This window comes from Myxine glutinosa, chromosome 6 (genome assembly GCF_964187855.1).
Source record: "Myxine glutinosa chromosome 6, kmMyxGlut1.1, whole genome shotgun sequence".
NCBI classification, from domain to species: domain Eukaryota; kingdom Metazoa; phylum Chordata; class Myxini; order Myxiniformes; family Myxinidae; genus Myxine; species Myxine glutinosa.
In genome coordinates, this window is record NC_136266.1 from 180,906,261 (window position 1) to 180,923,540 (window position 17,280).

Genomic DNA, 17,280 nt, shown 5'->3' on the forward strand with positions numbered 1-17,280 from the left:
TGCCGGCAGGTCGAGATCGGGGCATTGGATGGCTCCGTGCCGAGATGGTGCGTGGGATCTCGGCCCGGGTAAACCTCCTTCCCTGCACCGAATGCGGGACGCACCCAGCCGCTGGCACAGAACAACCAGCATTCATGGCTTGGCTTTACGAAGCCGGGCTTTGGACAGGAATTGGCGCACCGAGAGGTATTAGTGAGTAGACTGGGTGATGAGGTTAGTGTTTTGGACCCAAAATTAGAGAAAAGCAAAATTTGATGATTGGCAAAGGATTGGCAGAGTGATGATTGGTAATGGTACAGTGATTGGCAGATGATTGGCAAATTTTTAATTTGTTGCAATTTGATGTGCAAAATTGGTAGTGAGAGACCCCCGATGTGGTGGGATGGCAAATCCACCATCCTTCCCATGTGTGGGGGGCAAAGGAGCAATAGCTTATGGGGTGTATGGCAGTGAAAACTAGCCCGGGTGGGTTAGGATATTGTGTGTAGGGATCTAGAAGATGACATTAGGTAACGTTAAGATTAGTTAGTGACTGATACCTGTAGTGGGGACGCAGGTAGATTAGTATGGATGATAATGACGAGGGAGCGCAATAGTTTAAAGGGACGACTGGGAAGCGCAAGTTTCAGAAGGGAGTAGTTAGCTGAGATGATGCCGTGTTTGTGAGAATTGAACAGGTGTGATTGCACAGGTGTGCAACTGGACAGGTGTGTGGAGCAGTGTATGAGTAGTGAGTGTGTGGATCAGCGCGAATGCGCTTGGGGAGAGAAGGGTGCAGGTGGCACCAGGTGTGAGAGCACAGGTGTGCAGGTACAGGTGTGTGGAGAGAGTTGGAGTGAGTGGTACGGAGTGGTGTGCATGGTGCGAAGGTGTGGATGGGGGAAGAGTGGACCCCTTTCACGAGCACCCGGGGCGGGTAGTGTAAGTGTTAGGTAGAGGGTGCAGGTAAATTGTGGTTGGATATTGGCATTTGTGGTGCGGTTGCAGAATGGTGTTGTGAATGGGTGCATTAGTGTTGTGGAAATGGCTGGGCGTGTAGCCTGTTAGTGTGTGTAGTTGGTTGGGCACTCCACCACTGTGAGGATGTCGGCCAGGTGAGGCCGCAGGTGGGCTCTGGGAGCCAGTAGTTGTGAGTGGGTGCCTGAGGATCCCGGGTGTGGATCGGGCAGCCCAGTGCCAGAGAGGGCACGGAGTGGGGAGAGAGCCAGAGGGCCTTCCCCAGGTAGTTAGGTTAGGGTGAGGAGCAGGTAAGCTCGGAGGCAACTGCAGTGGTGGAGGTGTGCAGGTGGGTAGACCCACTGGGAGAGGTACACGCCGCAGCCCAGAAATTGTGCGAGGGCACCGGGAGATGAATCGGGGGAGTGAGACCCCAAATTGAAAAGCACCACAGTTTGGCCAATGGGAATTGGTTTTTAGAACCCATAGTGTAAGAGGGCCAATGGTTTGGCCGGAGGAAGACCCCGGGTAGTGTAAAGTTGTTAAAGTCATTTAGGAAATAGTTAGGATTGAAGAACCTGTCGCACCATACGCAGCCACTTACCTGTGGTGATGATGATGACTCCACACCTGTGTTTTCTTTGTTTTGTTGCAGGAGATGAATCGCTGTGTGGATTTGTGAGACGCATCACGACGTGGATGAGACATTGGGGTGATTCCATCTCTCCCTCCCTAGGAGGGACTGATGATGAATTGGTAATGGCAAATTATGATGTTGAGTTGGAGATGGCAAATTTTGATGAGAGTTGAAAATGGCAAATTTGATTGGTTAGGAGGGAGAGAAGACGAATTTGGTTTATGGGAGGAACGGGGAAGACAGTAGGGATGTTTGTTGATTTGTAAAGTAGATGTTTATGGGTAGTGTTGTGTTTTGTGGATACAGTAAGGGGTAAGGGAGGGGCCATGTAGGTTACCTGGTGGGGGGGGGGGGGGCGTACGATAGGAACGTACCTGTCTCACCTGGTTCCCATGTGCCCCCAGTGTGCATTACCTTATATTGCGTGCACTTTTGCGCCCTTACCACCTTACTCACTTGTTTCTTCTTTTGTCTCCCACCTCCGAGGATCTGGCTTTGGGGTAGAGAGAGAGGAGAGAGAGGTGCTGGCTACGCAGTTGTGGGCCTGCACTTTCGCTGTTGGCTGCCTGGATCGATACACCATATGGACCGCAATGTTTGTGGCCACCCACAATGGACCGCAGCTCTTTTGCGGCCAAGCACCACCCGTGGAAGGACCTATGGGTCAACGTGGCACCTATGCCATAAAGGTGAACCACTGTTAATTAACACCAAGTGCACCACAAGAAGAGCAAGAGACACCTGCAGGGTTAGGGGTTGTCGAATTTATTTTTATTCCAATGAACAATGGTGACTGCACCGATTGGTGGTGGGGTGGTGCTTTTGATGCTCGGGAAGGGTGCTCTGCACGTTATTAAAGGCCGTCGGCCACAGAGCACTCGTGGGTTGGTGTATCGATGCTGGCAAGCGCGCTCTCTCTATGCATAACATCTGCATGTGTTCCTCCAAAAACAGGTCCTGGATCGTAGTGTAAATAGCAGCATAGTCTTGTAAATAATGCTCCCTACCGGCTGTATGTTTAGTTTGAGAATTCTTTCCGGATTCGGTTATCCTGTGGGTGTGTTTCTGTGAGGAGAAGGGTGCAACGTCGCAGGGGGACATATTTACTCATTTGTGAATATCTGTAAAACTGTCGCACTCAGGGTAGAGTTAATAGTAGAGGGAACTACATTGCGTGCCACACTAAAGTAGGTAAAAATTTATCGGGTCGGGACGCCCCGAGGGTAGAGAAGGGTGCAATGTTGCGAATATGGAATTTGGCCTCCATATCCGCTTGTAAATATTCCCCTATTTTCTCCAATACTCCCCAACTTTCCCCAGTCCCCCATTCCCTAGTCCCATTGCATGTAAATAACAATCAGTAGAGCCGACCTTCCCCTTATTCCCCCATTAAATGTCGTGCCCAGGTCCACCGCACCACACGTAGACAACTTTCGGACATCTTCCTAGTTATTCTTAATCTATGTCAGTTAAGGCCTCGTTTCCATTAATTATGACTCTTCGTTGCACCAGAATGTGATTATATGGCACCAGTAGTGAGTTTAGGACCTTCCCATACCTCCTCCCATCTTCTTCCCCAAACAACAACAACAACAACAACTACAACTACAACAACAATTACAACAACAACAGAGGGGATGGCGGCGGAGCGGGGGAGGATGCGTCCTCACACCGGCTCGATTAGCTCCAGACCATGCGCTCCACGGGGTTACCCCGAAGGGGCTGGCTGTCAGCTCCTCGTCGGGGGCGGAGCCAGTAACCCCCCCCGCACGCACCCAATGAGAAGCAACGTGCCGATTCCACGAGGCGGAGCTAACGAGCCGAGGGCGTGTCACTCCCCGCCGGATATACGCAGCCGCTTGCCGGACGTGACGTGAGATGCGCCTCAGCTTGGAGACTGGAAAGATGCGCCTCAGCTTGGAGACTGGAAAGATGCGCCCCCAGCTCGAGACGACAAGACGCCACCTCGAGCGCTGAGAGACCTCCTGCATCTGTTGGGCCGCGCCATCCTGTCCCTGAGCACAAGGTGCACCTTGTGCTGGCCATCGAATACCCGCTTTCCTTGTCATCAATCCCCGTGTGAGTCAGTTTTTGTCCTGTTTCTCTGTGGTCTGTCGGGAATAATATAAGGTTGTGTCTAAGTGCCTGTCTTCCTATGATGTACCTCTCGTCCCTGTAATCTGACCTTCCGCACGAATATAACCTCCTCCGGAGGTCTTGAGAACTGAACCCCTGGTGTCGTATTGTGTCATTATAACCCAGCCGGGTGTCTTCTCTTTCCTATTGAGCCAGCGTAGCGCGGCTTCGTCGACGTTCGAGTACAATCGGGTAATTTGTGCGGACACGACGGCCATTCCGCTCGGCCCACCTTAACATCAAAGTCGTGTCTGTAACAATATATATGGTCACAGGTTTACAAGAGCTTCACATGGTTGTTTTTGTGGTTTTCTTGTGGTTATTGTTGGGGGGGTCAATCATTTCTGAAATGTGCACCCATTGGTTGGACAGCTACCGGACTCAACCCACATGTTGCTTGACTCCACCCACCATGGCACCCAGACGAAATAATATGGCCGCCATATTGGTTTTCTGGTGGGCCTAAGACACCAGACCTGGAGGACTCTGCTGATTATACACTGCCAGGGTTTGCTGCATCAGATTTCCATTGGCTTTGCTTGCGTGGAGTGTTCATTAGAAGGGGGAGGGAGTCTGTCTTTCAAGTGTTACATAATATCTTAGGGGGTGTGAAACCAGACCCAGCTGTCCATCAGATCTGTAATTAATATTGAACCAAACCGTGAAGACCATCGGAGATTAATTATATAATACTTTAAACAACAAGGATGACGGAGTTGAGTGTACAGAGGAGGTGAAAATATATCTACTGTCATGCCCCGATATTCGCGGTTCCACTATTCGCAGTTTCCGCGTATTCGCGGGTGATAAAATGCAACCTGTTTCCCGATTCGTGGAAAAGTGACCAACAAACTCGCGGGTTTTTCTCTATTCGCGGCCGTGTTCCGCGAATTAGCGGTTTTTCAGGGGCATTGAAACAATGCCGCGACATACATTCTCAAGATTTACATCGACCTTCACGGATTATCATCGCCATTCACGGATTTTGCCTCGCCATTCGCGGTTTGGTCCTCTCTATTCACGGATTTTCATGGCTCAGGAACCTATCCCCCCTTTTTCCATTGAAACAATGCCCCGCTATTCACGATTTCGCTATTCGCGGATTTTCCAGTTATGTATCTCTCGTGAATATCGGGGTCCGAGGGTATATATTTTGTGTCTCCAGATGTGACCAGTGAGGTCCATTCATGGTTCCAATACTGATACCTGTAGAAAACCTGAATAATGCTCATCACCCCTTCACTTTAATCCAATTTTCAATCCATCCTGCCAGCTCACCTCCGATACTACTGTACTGAATAACCTCCCTTTGAGGTACCATATCAAAATGTACTACTCTACTTTATGTGGTGATTTTAAATGTTCCTCAGAGAGATCTGTGAAGAAACCAGTAAAGAATAAATTGTGGAGGTTTCAAGTGGAGGTGCCGGTCAAAAGCTTTAATTGCAGGGAATGCATTGTGAACTCAACCTTATGGAGGGAAGCAAACTGAGATTAGTTACACGAACTTGTAATTAACTGTCTGTTCTAGTTTTAGTCTTGATTATAAAATGATACCAGATCTCTAATTATACACAACATTGATGATGAGCTTTCCCTTGCCCCGGGACAAACACACATATTGTTTGATTCATGCAAAGCTCCCATTTACCTTATATCAGATAAATTGGCTTTCCAAGTTAATAAGCTTTGGCAGCAAATGTCAGCTCCGAGTTCAATGACCCAAGGAATACAAATCCAAACGGAGATCCATCCTTTTGAATGAATGAGAACAGTTTGCAACAATGCAAATGCATTTTCATGAGAAGGTCAATCAGAATATTTATGTCGCATGGACCACAAGAATGTCGAAGGTGTGATAATGAATGGTTGGTTACATCTGCACGTCATTGTGTTTTTCGATATCAGATCCAATATGACCAACTGGCGGTCATTTTGTTGCTTAAACGTGTCCCCAACAATCTCTCGGACATGCATGGTCCGATTTTGTTTAAACGTGGCACAAAGACAATACATGTGAGTATACAAATGCGGAAGATTTAGTTATATAATCTGACCAAAGATGGCCGACTGGCAGCCCTTAACTCCGTACAGCAAAATGACTAAAACCACGTGGGCTATGACATTGTAGGTCTTTATTCCTGCAGTCGGGTGACATGCTAGACGAAGTGCCAATTAAGTCAGGTTCTAAGTCAAACAGGGATTCTAACCTCAGTACTTCAATTGTGACTATCCAGCAAATTACCTCTGTTATTTGTACACAATGGTCATGTATGGCAAATGTCCTTACTGTGGGCAGATTGGCAGCTGTTCCAACTCGATTGTCCCACACTCCTCCATCTGCACGAGAGGGGGGCACGGTTGTCCCCCTGCAAGACTGGGACGCAGCAAAGAGCGCAAACGAGTCTGAGCACCACGCAGGTCAGGCTCTCCCATCACTTCAGTCCTGCAGGTGAGTGAACAAGGCCCCCAAGGACCCCAAAGCCCAACAATGCAGTCTCTGGGCAGCAAACATGGCTGTTGAACTGGAGGGACCTCGGCCTGCCGGCAACGTCTGCATCAGGAGTGACAATGCAAACAGACATTAATTATGGTCAACATGTCTGCTTTCAGAATTTATCCCACAAAAGTTGATCAGTGTCAGTTGGTGTGGCTAAACCGTTGTGGCGTGGAAGATATTGCTTGGTATGCGTGGTTTGATGAAAATGTCAAATCATGTATATGATTGGTAAAGTTTATCAAATATATGGGGAAAAAAACAGGAGAATGTGCAGAATGTCTCTTATAAAAGGAATAAAAAGGTTATTTGAAAGTTTAAAGATGAATTGGGGGGAAAGATAATGTGTGAATTTGTTGGATTGAGAACAAAGGCATGCTTATAAATATATTGATAATAATGTTGAAAAGTGTGATAAAAAGTTAAAGGGGTAAAGAAAAATGCAATCAAAGAAACAACTAGAACGGCACTCAGTAGGGAGCATACTTCCACTTGGTTGGCCATATCCCTCAGTGGTGAAGAATCACTTTAAAAATTCTACTAGCTGGATCCGGATCTTCACCAAAATCGAATCGAATCGTCCTTGTCAGACATCCAACTGGTCCACCAAGTTTCGTCCAAATCCATCCATAACCTTTTGAGATATCCCGCTATGTATCGTTTTTGGCCCGATCTCACAATGGTGAAGAATCACTTAAAAAATAAATAATTCTCAAATCCGAATCCATATTCAGATCTTCACCAAAATTGAATCGATTCGTCCTTGTCACACACACACAAGTGGTCCAACACGTTTCGCCCAAATCCATCCACAACTTTTTGAGATATCCTGCTATGTATCGTTTTTGGCCCGATCTCACAATGGTGAAGAATCACTTAAAAAATAAATAATTCTCATATCCGAATCCATATTCAGATCTTCACCAAAATTGAATCGATTCGTCCTTGTCACACACACACAAGTGGTCCAACAAGTTTCGCCCAAATCCATCCACAACCTTTTGAGATATCATGATATGTATCGTTTTTGGCCCGATCTCACAATGGTGAAGAATCACTTAAAAAATAAATAATTCTCATATCCGAATCCATATTCAGATCTTCACCAAAATCGAATCGAATCGTCCTTGTCAGACACCCAACTGGTCCACCAAGTTTCGTCCAAATCCGTCCACAACTTTTTGAGATATCCTGCTATGTATCGTTTCTGGCCATATCTCCCAATGGTGAAGAATCACTTTGAAAAAAAAATTCTCATATCCGAATCCATATTCAGATCTTCACCAAAATCGAATCTATTTGTCCTTGTAAGACACCCAACCGGTCCACCAAGTTTCGTCCAAATCCATCCACCACTTTTTGATATATCCTGATATGTATCGTTTTTGGCCCTATCTCCAACTTGTGAAGAATCACTTAAAAAATTAGATAATCCTCATATCCGAATCCATATTCAGATATTCACCAAAATCGAATCTATTTGTCCTTGTAAGACACCCAACCGGTCCACCAAGTTTCGGCCAAATCCGTCCACAACGTTTTGAGATATCCTGCTATGTATAGTTTTTGGCCCCATCTCCCAATGGTGAAGAATCACTTTTAAAAATTCTAATAGCCGGATCCGAAACCGGATCTTCACCAAAATCTAATCATTTCGTCATTGTCACATACGCTACTTCTCTGCCAAATTTCGTCCGAATCCGTCCACAACTTTTTGAGATATTTTGTTCACAAACAAACAAACAAACAAACAGACAAACAAACTAGAACGGGCACTCGGTAGAGCGCATACCTTCGCCGCAGCTACTGTTCTGTACTTGGCATGGGAGTGTAGGGAACAGAACAGTGAACAGTTTGGTGCTGATTTCATGCAAATCGGATAAGAATTGACCGAGTTATGACAAAAAACGCACATTTTGCAAGGTCGTGACCCCCCTGACCTTTGACCCGATTGCTCCCAAAATCTAATCAAATGTGTCCCGTATAATAACCAATCATCCCACCAAATTTCATGCAATTCGGTTGAATACTTTTTGAGTTATGCGAATAACATACACACACACACACACACACAGACATACAAATAAATACACAGCGATCAAAACATAACCTTCCGCTTTTGCGAAGGTAACAAACAGACAGGGGTGAAAACATAACCTCCATCCACCTTTGGTGGTGGAGGTAATAAACTTTGAACATTATTAAAACTGTTTTGCCTTTAAGAAAGAAGAGTCAAGAAAAACGAATAAAACAAAAAGTTATAAACATCAATTATATACAGAGGAGTTAAATAAGAAGGCATTGGGGGCTTTTGATGATGAGGTTTATTTTAGAAAATGGAATTGACAACCTCCCTTATGGATATATAGATATTTAAGAGTTCATCATCATCATCATCATCGGGTCGATCTCGATCGGACACTACTGACAAACTTTTTCCATCGTTTTATTCTCGCCATCGCTTCAGGGAGGTCACGCCTGTTGATTTTGGTGTCAAAGTTCCAGTATTTACGTAGGTTGTAGCAAACCGCGAATGGCGAGGAAAAATCTGCAAATGGTGTGGCAAATCCTGAGAATGTCGACGATAATCCACGAAAGTCGATGAAAGTCGATGAAAGTCCCGGAAATGTATGCCGAGATTGCAGCGAAGGATTGTTCGAATGGTGGAGAAAGCACCTCGTTGAACTGCCAAACAGATACAAGCTGACCTTCAGACACAAGGACAGTTTCAACTCGCACCATCCATCGCCAACTCAATGAAAGGTGGTTCTGTGGTAGGAGACACAGGAGGACCCCACTGCTGAGAAAGCCTGACGAGTTTGACAAAACCCACCTGAACAAGCCAAAATCCTTCTGTGAGAATGTCTTGTGGATGGATGAGACCAAAATAGAGCTTAAGGGCAAAGCACATCATCTCTATGTTTACAGAAAACACAATGAAGCCTTCAAAGAAAAGACACCTTCCCTACAGTCAAACATGGATGAGGTTCAGTGATGTTCTGGGGTTGCTGTGCTGCCTCTGGCACTGGGTGCCTTGAATGTGTGCATGGCATCATGAAATCAGGAGATTACCAAGGCATTTTGGAGTGCAATGTTCAACCCAGTGTCAGAAAGCTGGGTCTCCGTCGAAGGTCATGGGTCTTGCAGCAGGACAATGACCCCAAACACACTTCAAAAAGCACCCAGGAATGGTTCAAAACAAAACGCTGGAATGTTTTGAAGTGGCCAGCAATGAGTCCATAGCTAAATCCCATTGAACACCTGTGGGGAGATCTGAAAACAGCACTTGGGAGAAGGTACCCTTTAAATCTCGGAGAACTGGAGGAGTTTGTACAAGAAGAGTGGGCCAAACTGCCAGTAGAGAGGTGTAGGAAGCTCATTCATGGCTATAGGAAGCGCTTGACTGCAATTATTTTGTCCAAAGGCCGTGCTACCAAATATTAAGTCTGGGGTGTCAATAATTTTGTCAATGCCATTTCTTTTTATTATCTGATTTAAAACGATATATGAAGTTCTGAATCAAAAACAAAGGTTCTGTAATATTAACAGTGAAATAAAGAATTGTGGAGACCAAATAATTTTGTCAATTCAACTTATTTTTAGAGAAAATTGTGAGTTATTCGAAAAAGGTGAAAGGGTGCCAATATTTTTGGCCACGACTGTATGTATATATATATATATATATATATATATATATATATATATATATATATATATATATATATATATATATATATATATATATATATAGTATATATATACAGACTTGGCATTTAATATGGAATTATTTTTTTTCCTTGACTTGGGTTTACTTTCTGAACTCAGTATATCAATCTGGCGAGTTTATTTTACCCTTCGGTGATGTCTTTGTTGAAAGAACCATGTCACTGATTGTCTTTCGCAGCAAGAAGTCAATAACAGGATTATATCACAGGTGGCATGACAAAATGTAAGGACAGGTACATTTGACGATTGGCTTCACAATCGGGTATATAAGGGTTGTTGCGTTCTGTATTAGTGGAAAACAACTGCTGCACGTCTACAAAGGTTATTGCCGCTTCCTCTGGAGATGGTCCGTCAACTTGACAATGCTGTTTGTCATGGAGTGGTGGCTTTACGAAATTCTGGCATGAAACAGCGTGCTATTGCTCGGCAGTATGGCATCACTCAAGGTCAGGTGTCAAAGATCCTGAAAGGAAAGGCTCAGAGGGGGTTGAGAAATGCTCAGAAATGCAGCCTACTCCATTACCGAGGCCAGGACGTCCACGCAGAACCACAAGGAGAGATGATCGCCAGCTGCACCGGTTAGTCTGCAATGGCCGTACCAAGTCAGCTAATCGGCTTAGGGCTGAGTGGCAGCAACTGACAAATGTGCCTGTATCCAGAAGGCTAGTCAACCAACGACTGGTTCAAGCAGGCTATCGTGCCAGGTGTCCCCTGAGAAAGCCACGCCTGACCAGACAACATCGCCAGCGCCGATTGCAGTGGGCCAGAGAGCACCGTCAATGGCAGCCAGGACACTGGAATCACGTGACCTTCAGTGACGAGTCTAGATTTCTGGTCTATCGTCAAGATGGCCACGTCCGAGTGCGCAGACAAGTGCATGAAGCCCACAACGAAGATTGTATAGTGCCAAGAGTCCACGCTGGAGGTGATGGGGTGACCGTTTGGGCTGCTTTTCATGCAGGGGGCAAAACTGACACTGGTTGTTCTGAATGGAAACCTGAACCAGTTCAAGTACAGGGTCATTCTGGAAGAAACATTGCTTCCATTTGCTCGTGCAGCCTTTCGAGGAAACTTTGTCTTCCAAGATGACAATGCACGGCCTCATCGTGCTCGCATGATCCAACACTTTCTTGCTGCCCGTGGTGAAGAGCATATGGAGTGGCCTGCCATGTCCCCGGATATGAATCCGATAGAGATCTTGTGGGCAGAATTAACGCGTCAAATTGACAACTTGGACCAGCAGCCTACCTCTGTGCGTGAATTGCAGCAGACTATTGTCACTGCATGGCAAGCGATTCCTGTCCAAACCTTGGGAAATCTAGTGAACAGCATGCCTCGACGTGTACGTGCTCTCCTGAATGCTCATGGGGGTTACACGAAGTACTGAACTGTAATTTTACTGTCCGTAATCCCAGTCATAATTTAGCTTTTGTTTTTGTTGAAAAAGAATTGGGCTAATGTGCAAAATAAAGAGATACTTCTGGAAAACGTACAGACGTTTAACACAGTACTGTCCGTGAATTGAGTTCGATATCAGTTTACATCACTTTCAAGGATCAATTTATTTGCTTCGAAATGTCAAATGTGGTTTTTGTTTCTTTTAAAGGTCACATTAACAAAATCTAGAATAATTTCAACATAATTCCAATGAACTTTTGGTTCTAAGACATCTTGAAAAGTAAGTTCACCCCCACAAAAAAAATATTCCATATTAAATGACAAGTCTGTATATATATTATATAGGACCTGGGTTTGATTCCTGGTCTGGGCATGTAATTTATCAGACATGGAGAGCAGGTTTGTGAAGGACCTGCACAAAAAAACGTACCCCTTCTGAATGGTTCGTGATACCCAGTCTAGTCCTGGCCCTGCTCATAACCCCGTATACAACTCATCCGCAAGAGATTTTGAAACTTGATTGGAGTTATTGGACCATTTACCTTTAAAAATCACACAGGTGCTTCTTCGGAACCAGCTGCGAATGGCCGCTAGGGGTGAATATCCTATATGGCCGCCAGTAGCCATGTTGAAAATATAAATTTTGAAGCACTCACCACAGAAGTATGTGTAATACCTTGTTTTATGGGTTTTTGGTTGTGGGGAATCCATTTGTAACATCATTTTCATGATTGAAGGCCAAGGTCACATGCTAAGGTCAAGGTCAATGTCAAAAATCACCCACTATTTGTCAGAGAAATCACAACAAAGCCTGACAAAGCACAATTGGTCACTGAGCTGGAAACCAATCTTGCCCCAGTTGACTACCAATTCAACCGGGATAATCCCCAAGCAACACATGTTTTGCTTGACTTTATGTCGAAAATACGACAATTCCCCAAACTCAGGTCTACATTTACAAACTTTGGTGGAGTAATTCAAGAAGTTTTCAAGAGTGCTCATCGAGTTTGTCCATCACTGGAAATGACTCACATAGTATTCGACAGCTACAATGAATTGAGCATCAAGGAGGGTGAGCGGATCCGTATCTCTGGTGAGAATAGCGCTGTTGACTTGGCCGTCGTGGACGAGTCTCTACCTATTCCACACCAGTTGGACAAGTTCTGGGCATCTAGTGTTAACAAACAGAACCTACAGCTGCTGGCGCGGGATGTGGGGGAAGGAGATCTGCAGGACGTGGTCCTGAGTGTGATGGTGGTCAATGAAGAACTAATATCTGCGAGACTGAGGCTGACTGGATCACCTGCAAGTGATCTGTCACTTCTCAACAACTGGCAGGAGGAGGCAGACTGCCGCATAATATCTCACGTGCATTGGGCAGTTGGAAGGGGCTGTGAGAGAGTGGTTGTGGTGTCTAATGACACAGATACTGTTATCCTTCTCCTGCGATACATTAGTTTGTTCAAAGAGGGTGGCTTGCAGGAGCTTTGGGTTCAGTTCGGGACAGGAGTGAAGCGACGTATGATTCCACTTCATGTGCTGCACCTCAAGCTAGGAGACGAATTATTCCGTGTACTCATCAAGGCGCATGTCACGACTGGGGACGATGCACTGAGCAAGGTGGGCACAAAACATGCAGCACTCGTATGCAGACCTGCAAGGTTTCTCTCCAGCTTTGGAGAGTCTCCTGTTCTCTCTGAAGTGGACATACATCAGGCGGAACAATACCTCGTCCATGTATGGGCCGGTGCGAGAAGCAAACCCACTGCAACTGCATTTGACCACTTGAGACTCGACGTCCACAGGCATTCAGTGGTAGGGCTGGAAGAACTACCACCCACATCCAGCGTCATCCGGGGACATTTGAGGAGGGCATTCTATGTGATCCGGAATGCCTTGACCTTGCTAGCTGATGCCAGTCAGCTTGACCCTATTCATTATGGTTGGATCAACCAAGATGGCACGCTCCTGCCCCTTAAGTCTCTGAAGCCGATCCCCACCAAAATTCTGACCCTGTGTGGCTGTAGTGGGAAGTGTAACTCAAAGCGTTGTTCCTGCAAAGCAGCAGAAGTTATGTGTGTGATCTACTGCCATAAGAAGGTTGTTGAGCCCATCTGTGTGAATAAATAAACAAATGCCTCGCAGGCAGGTTGGTGGTCTTTCCGTCTTCTACCGACTCCTCTCTGGCCTTGCCCCCCCCCCCCCCAGCTCTCTTTGGGCTCTGTCCCCCAAGTATTCCTACAGGTCGCACAAGATCTGCCTGCAACCCTCTTATGGTTAAACTGCCAAAATCAAGACTCTTTGCTCACCTTCACTCCTTCATTCCTCTTTTCTCCCACCTCTGGAACAAACTCCACCACTCTCTTCAATCGCACTCCACCCTCCAGGTCTTCAAAACAGCTGTTCACCACCATCTCTTATCTTCCCCCCTCCAAAACCTTGATCTTTTCTACCCCCGCTAATTTCACCCCATATCCACTTTTTTGAAATACCAACTTCTGTCCTGGAAGTCCTTGGTGTTCTTGTGTTTTATACTTCTCCCACCCTCCCCCCCCCCCCCCTTCCCACGCCTCCTCCTCCCAAGCCCTCTCCCTCCCACACATCTCCCTGCTCTCAAATGTTATGTTTGTGTGCTTCCCCTTCTCTCCCCATCTTGTCTTTCGCTCCCTCTTTTTATATATTTTGTTTGTCTGGTTGATTTGTTTGTGAAATAAATGTTAGCTCTTTCACGAGCGTCGATTCTGTATACAAAAAAGAAAGAAAAAAAAAGCCAAGTTCCCACCTTAGCTCTCTCGTCTGGGCAGCTGACTCATATACAATTCATTTTTAGTCATAATTATAAGGAATATGGCTTATATGCAGGTATTATATGGCACTGTAATGTAGCGATTTTTATAATTATCAGATTGTGTGTTCTAAAGAATGATTAAAATGTTCCAATTCATAAGTGAACAATGTGTATGCCTACGATATTGTGAGCCAAATAAAATGAGAAGTTGTAAAAATAAACAAGATTTGAAAAAACTACATGGCCTACACTTATTCCCACAGTCAGTTAAGTTGCAAAACATCAGTAATTGTATCACTCATCAAACTTTGTTAGTTTGCTTCTCGATGTCTGTGAAACTGCGATTTTGGTCGGTTTTTGTGATTTCTGACCTTGACCTTGACCTTAGCATGTGATATTGGCCTTCAGTCATGTAAATGATGTCACAAATGGATTCCCCACACCCAAAAACCCATAAAACAAGGTATTACTACACATACTTCTATGGTGAGTGGTTCAAAATTTATATTTTCAAGATGGCTACTGGCGGCCATCTAGGATTTTCACCCCTAGCGGCCATTCGCAGCAGGTTCCGCAGAAGCACCTGTGTGATTTTTAAAGGTAAATGGTCCAATAACTCCAATCAAGTTTCAAAATCTCTTGCGGATGAGTTGTATACGGGGTTATGAGCAGGGCCTGGACTAGTCAATGGCGAATTCGTGATTGTCACGGTTAAAAAGTAGAAACACTCATGTCATTTTCTCATTCATATAAACTCAATATCTATATTTTCATTCCAAACAGCATCATTGCAATCATAAATTAAACTATCACAAAATACTGTGTTCCATCACGATTGTATTGAGATATCGTCAAATTAGCCCATTGTCATTATCTGTTCACTTCCGGATTCCGGAGCAGGTTTGTATCGAGTCAATTTCAAAATTATAATTTTATTCAGTAATTTATGAAACCTCTTACCTACCTTACAACATCCGCTGGGACCCAAAAACGTTCCACAGAAGGTTTGGCGGGGATAGCCCCAAAACTAAGGGGGTAGTTTGGGGACAGCCGGACGGACACTCCTGTCTTATAATATACTAGCAGAATTACCCGGCATTGCCGGGCGGGGAAGGGGGGAGGAGCAGGGATGGCGGGAGGGGGGGGGGGAAGGAGGGAGGAGGGGAAAGAGGGGGGAGGGGGGGAGTTTTTTTTTAAGTAAGTAAATTTATTTTTTTTTGGCGTAAACACCCCCAGGCACTCACTGGTGAACCTCTGAAAGTTTGACGAAGATCCGTTCAGCCATCTCTGATAAAAATCGCGACACAGACAGACAGACACACACAGACAAAAAAATGCGACACACAGACAGACAGACAGACATACACACAGACAGACCAACAGCTCTCTTATATAGTAGACTAACAAGGTAAACGTGCTACGCATGGGTGGGGAGTCGAAAGCAACCAAACAATGCGGAAACAGTGAATGCTAAAGTATGAAACCAATTAAATTCCATATTCATGAAGCACCTTCGGTTGCATGTCAGACATGGACAGCAGGTTCGTGAAAGGCTTAGGTAAAAAAACAACGATGAATGGGAAGCAATGGAACCAATAAATTCCACATTCCTGTGCCACCTGTAGTCGAACATCAAGCATGGACAGCAGGTTCGTGAAGGACTTCCACAAAAAACGTACCCATTTGAATGGTTCTCTACCCAGTCAATGGCGAATCTGCATACGGCAATCCGCGAATTTCACGTTTAGAAAGTAGAAACCATCACGGCATTCCGTCATTCACTTGAACTCGATATCTGTATTTTCATTCCAAACAGCATAACTCCAATCACAAATTAAATAACATTAATATTAAAAAACTTTTAACAACATTGGTGACATAAACAAATATTTAAATCCTGATGTGAAGTTCTGTACGGTTGGGTGAACACAATTACGAATTCAAAATCGTAATTGTATTCACTCAATTCCAATCATCAATTGATACTTTAACAAAATACTGTTTTAAATGACGGTTGTATTGGGATATTATCAAACCAGCTCATTATCGTCATCTGTCCACTTCCGGATTTGCAGCAGGTGCGTGTCGAGGCAATTTCGAAATCATAATTTTATTGAGTAATTTATGAAACCTCCTACCTTAGAACATCCGCTGGGACCCCAAAATGTTCCACAGGAGGTTTTTGCGTAGCCAGCCCCAAAACTGACAGACACTCCTGTTTTATAATATCGATGTGTGGGTGTGTACATACATACAGTGTACATGTATTTGTCATACCTGATTGCACCTCCATACATAGGCACACCTCACATTCGGTTACCTCAACCTCTGATAAATGGCTAAACAAAATGAAAAAGTCTGCTTCAAAGCTTTATGGAATCTGTTCACAGGCACACTCACACAAATCAACCATCACCATCCATCTAGGCTAATTCATCTCGAGATACAAACAAACACATGTAAGAATAAGCATTACATGTTTGATCAGCACTGCATCACAAAGAACAAACGTGTTCCTTCTAAATTTGCCAGAGGCAATGCCGAGAAGAGTGTTGCTGTAACAAAAGCTGCAATAAAATGAAAGTGCCGCATGTGGAGGGCGATGCCATAACAATAATGGAGGGCAAAGAATGTTGGCTGTGATCAGAAGAAGGGAAAGGGTGAAGCATCATGGCTGCCTGCATCAGGCCATTGAGCAAAGCAGCCTCACATCAGAGCAACGACGACAAATGGCAGGGGTGAAGGGAGACCGTTAGCTTCCACAAGGAGATCGCTGATGGAGTCAAGGTGGCAGGCACGAAAGCTGGTGAGCCACCGGGGAGAACTTTGATTGACTGGATCGAGAGTCCATAAGGGAGCGAGGAGGAAACGTGGTCTGCATTCCACATGCCATGGCACCACTTAATGTAGGGACAATGAAACGCTTGGAACACACCCCAAACCATTACTCCCCTATTGAAAACAGGTGCCAAGAGCAGACCGAGGACAGAAACACGAGTCTGGTGCCCGAGAGAGTCATGGCACTGCATACACATCTCTAATTTCCTGCCTCGGTGTTCCAAGCCAAAATGCCAAGGTATCTAAGTCGAGCCAAAACAGATAATTCCTCAGGGCATTAATAATGTATTTCCCACTACTTGCCATTACCAAATATCTCTTCTT

At 45.0% G+C, this 17,280-nt stretch overlaps 1 protein-coding gene across 1 annotated transcript in view; it reads right to left on the reverse strand.

Annotated features, from left to right (window-relative positions):
• Positions 1–5,995: 5,995 nt before the first annotated feature.
• The window catches only part of LOC137429506 (thrombospondin type-1 domain-containing protein 7B-like), a 509,571-nt gene continuing 498,286 nt past the window's right edge, over positions 5,996–17,280 (reverse strand). Inside the window, exon 5 of the mRNA XM_068119454.2 lies at positions 5,996–6,263. Coding sequence (XP_067975555.2) covers positions 5,996–6,263 — 268 coding nt within the window. The remainder of the gene's footprint in view (positions 6,264–17,280) is intronic.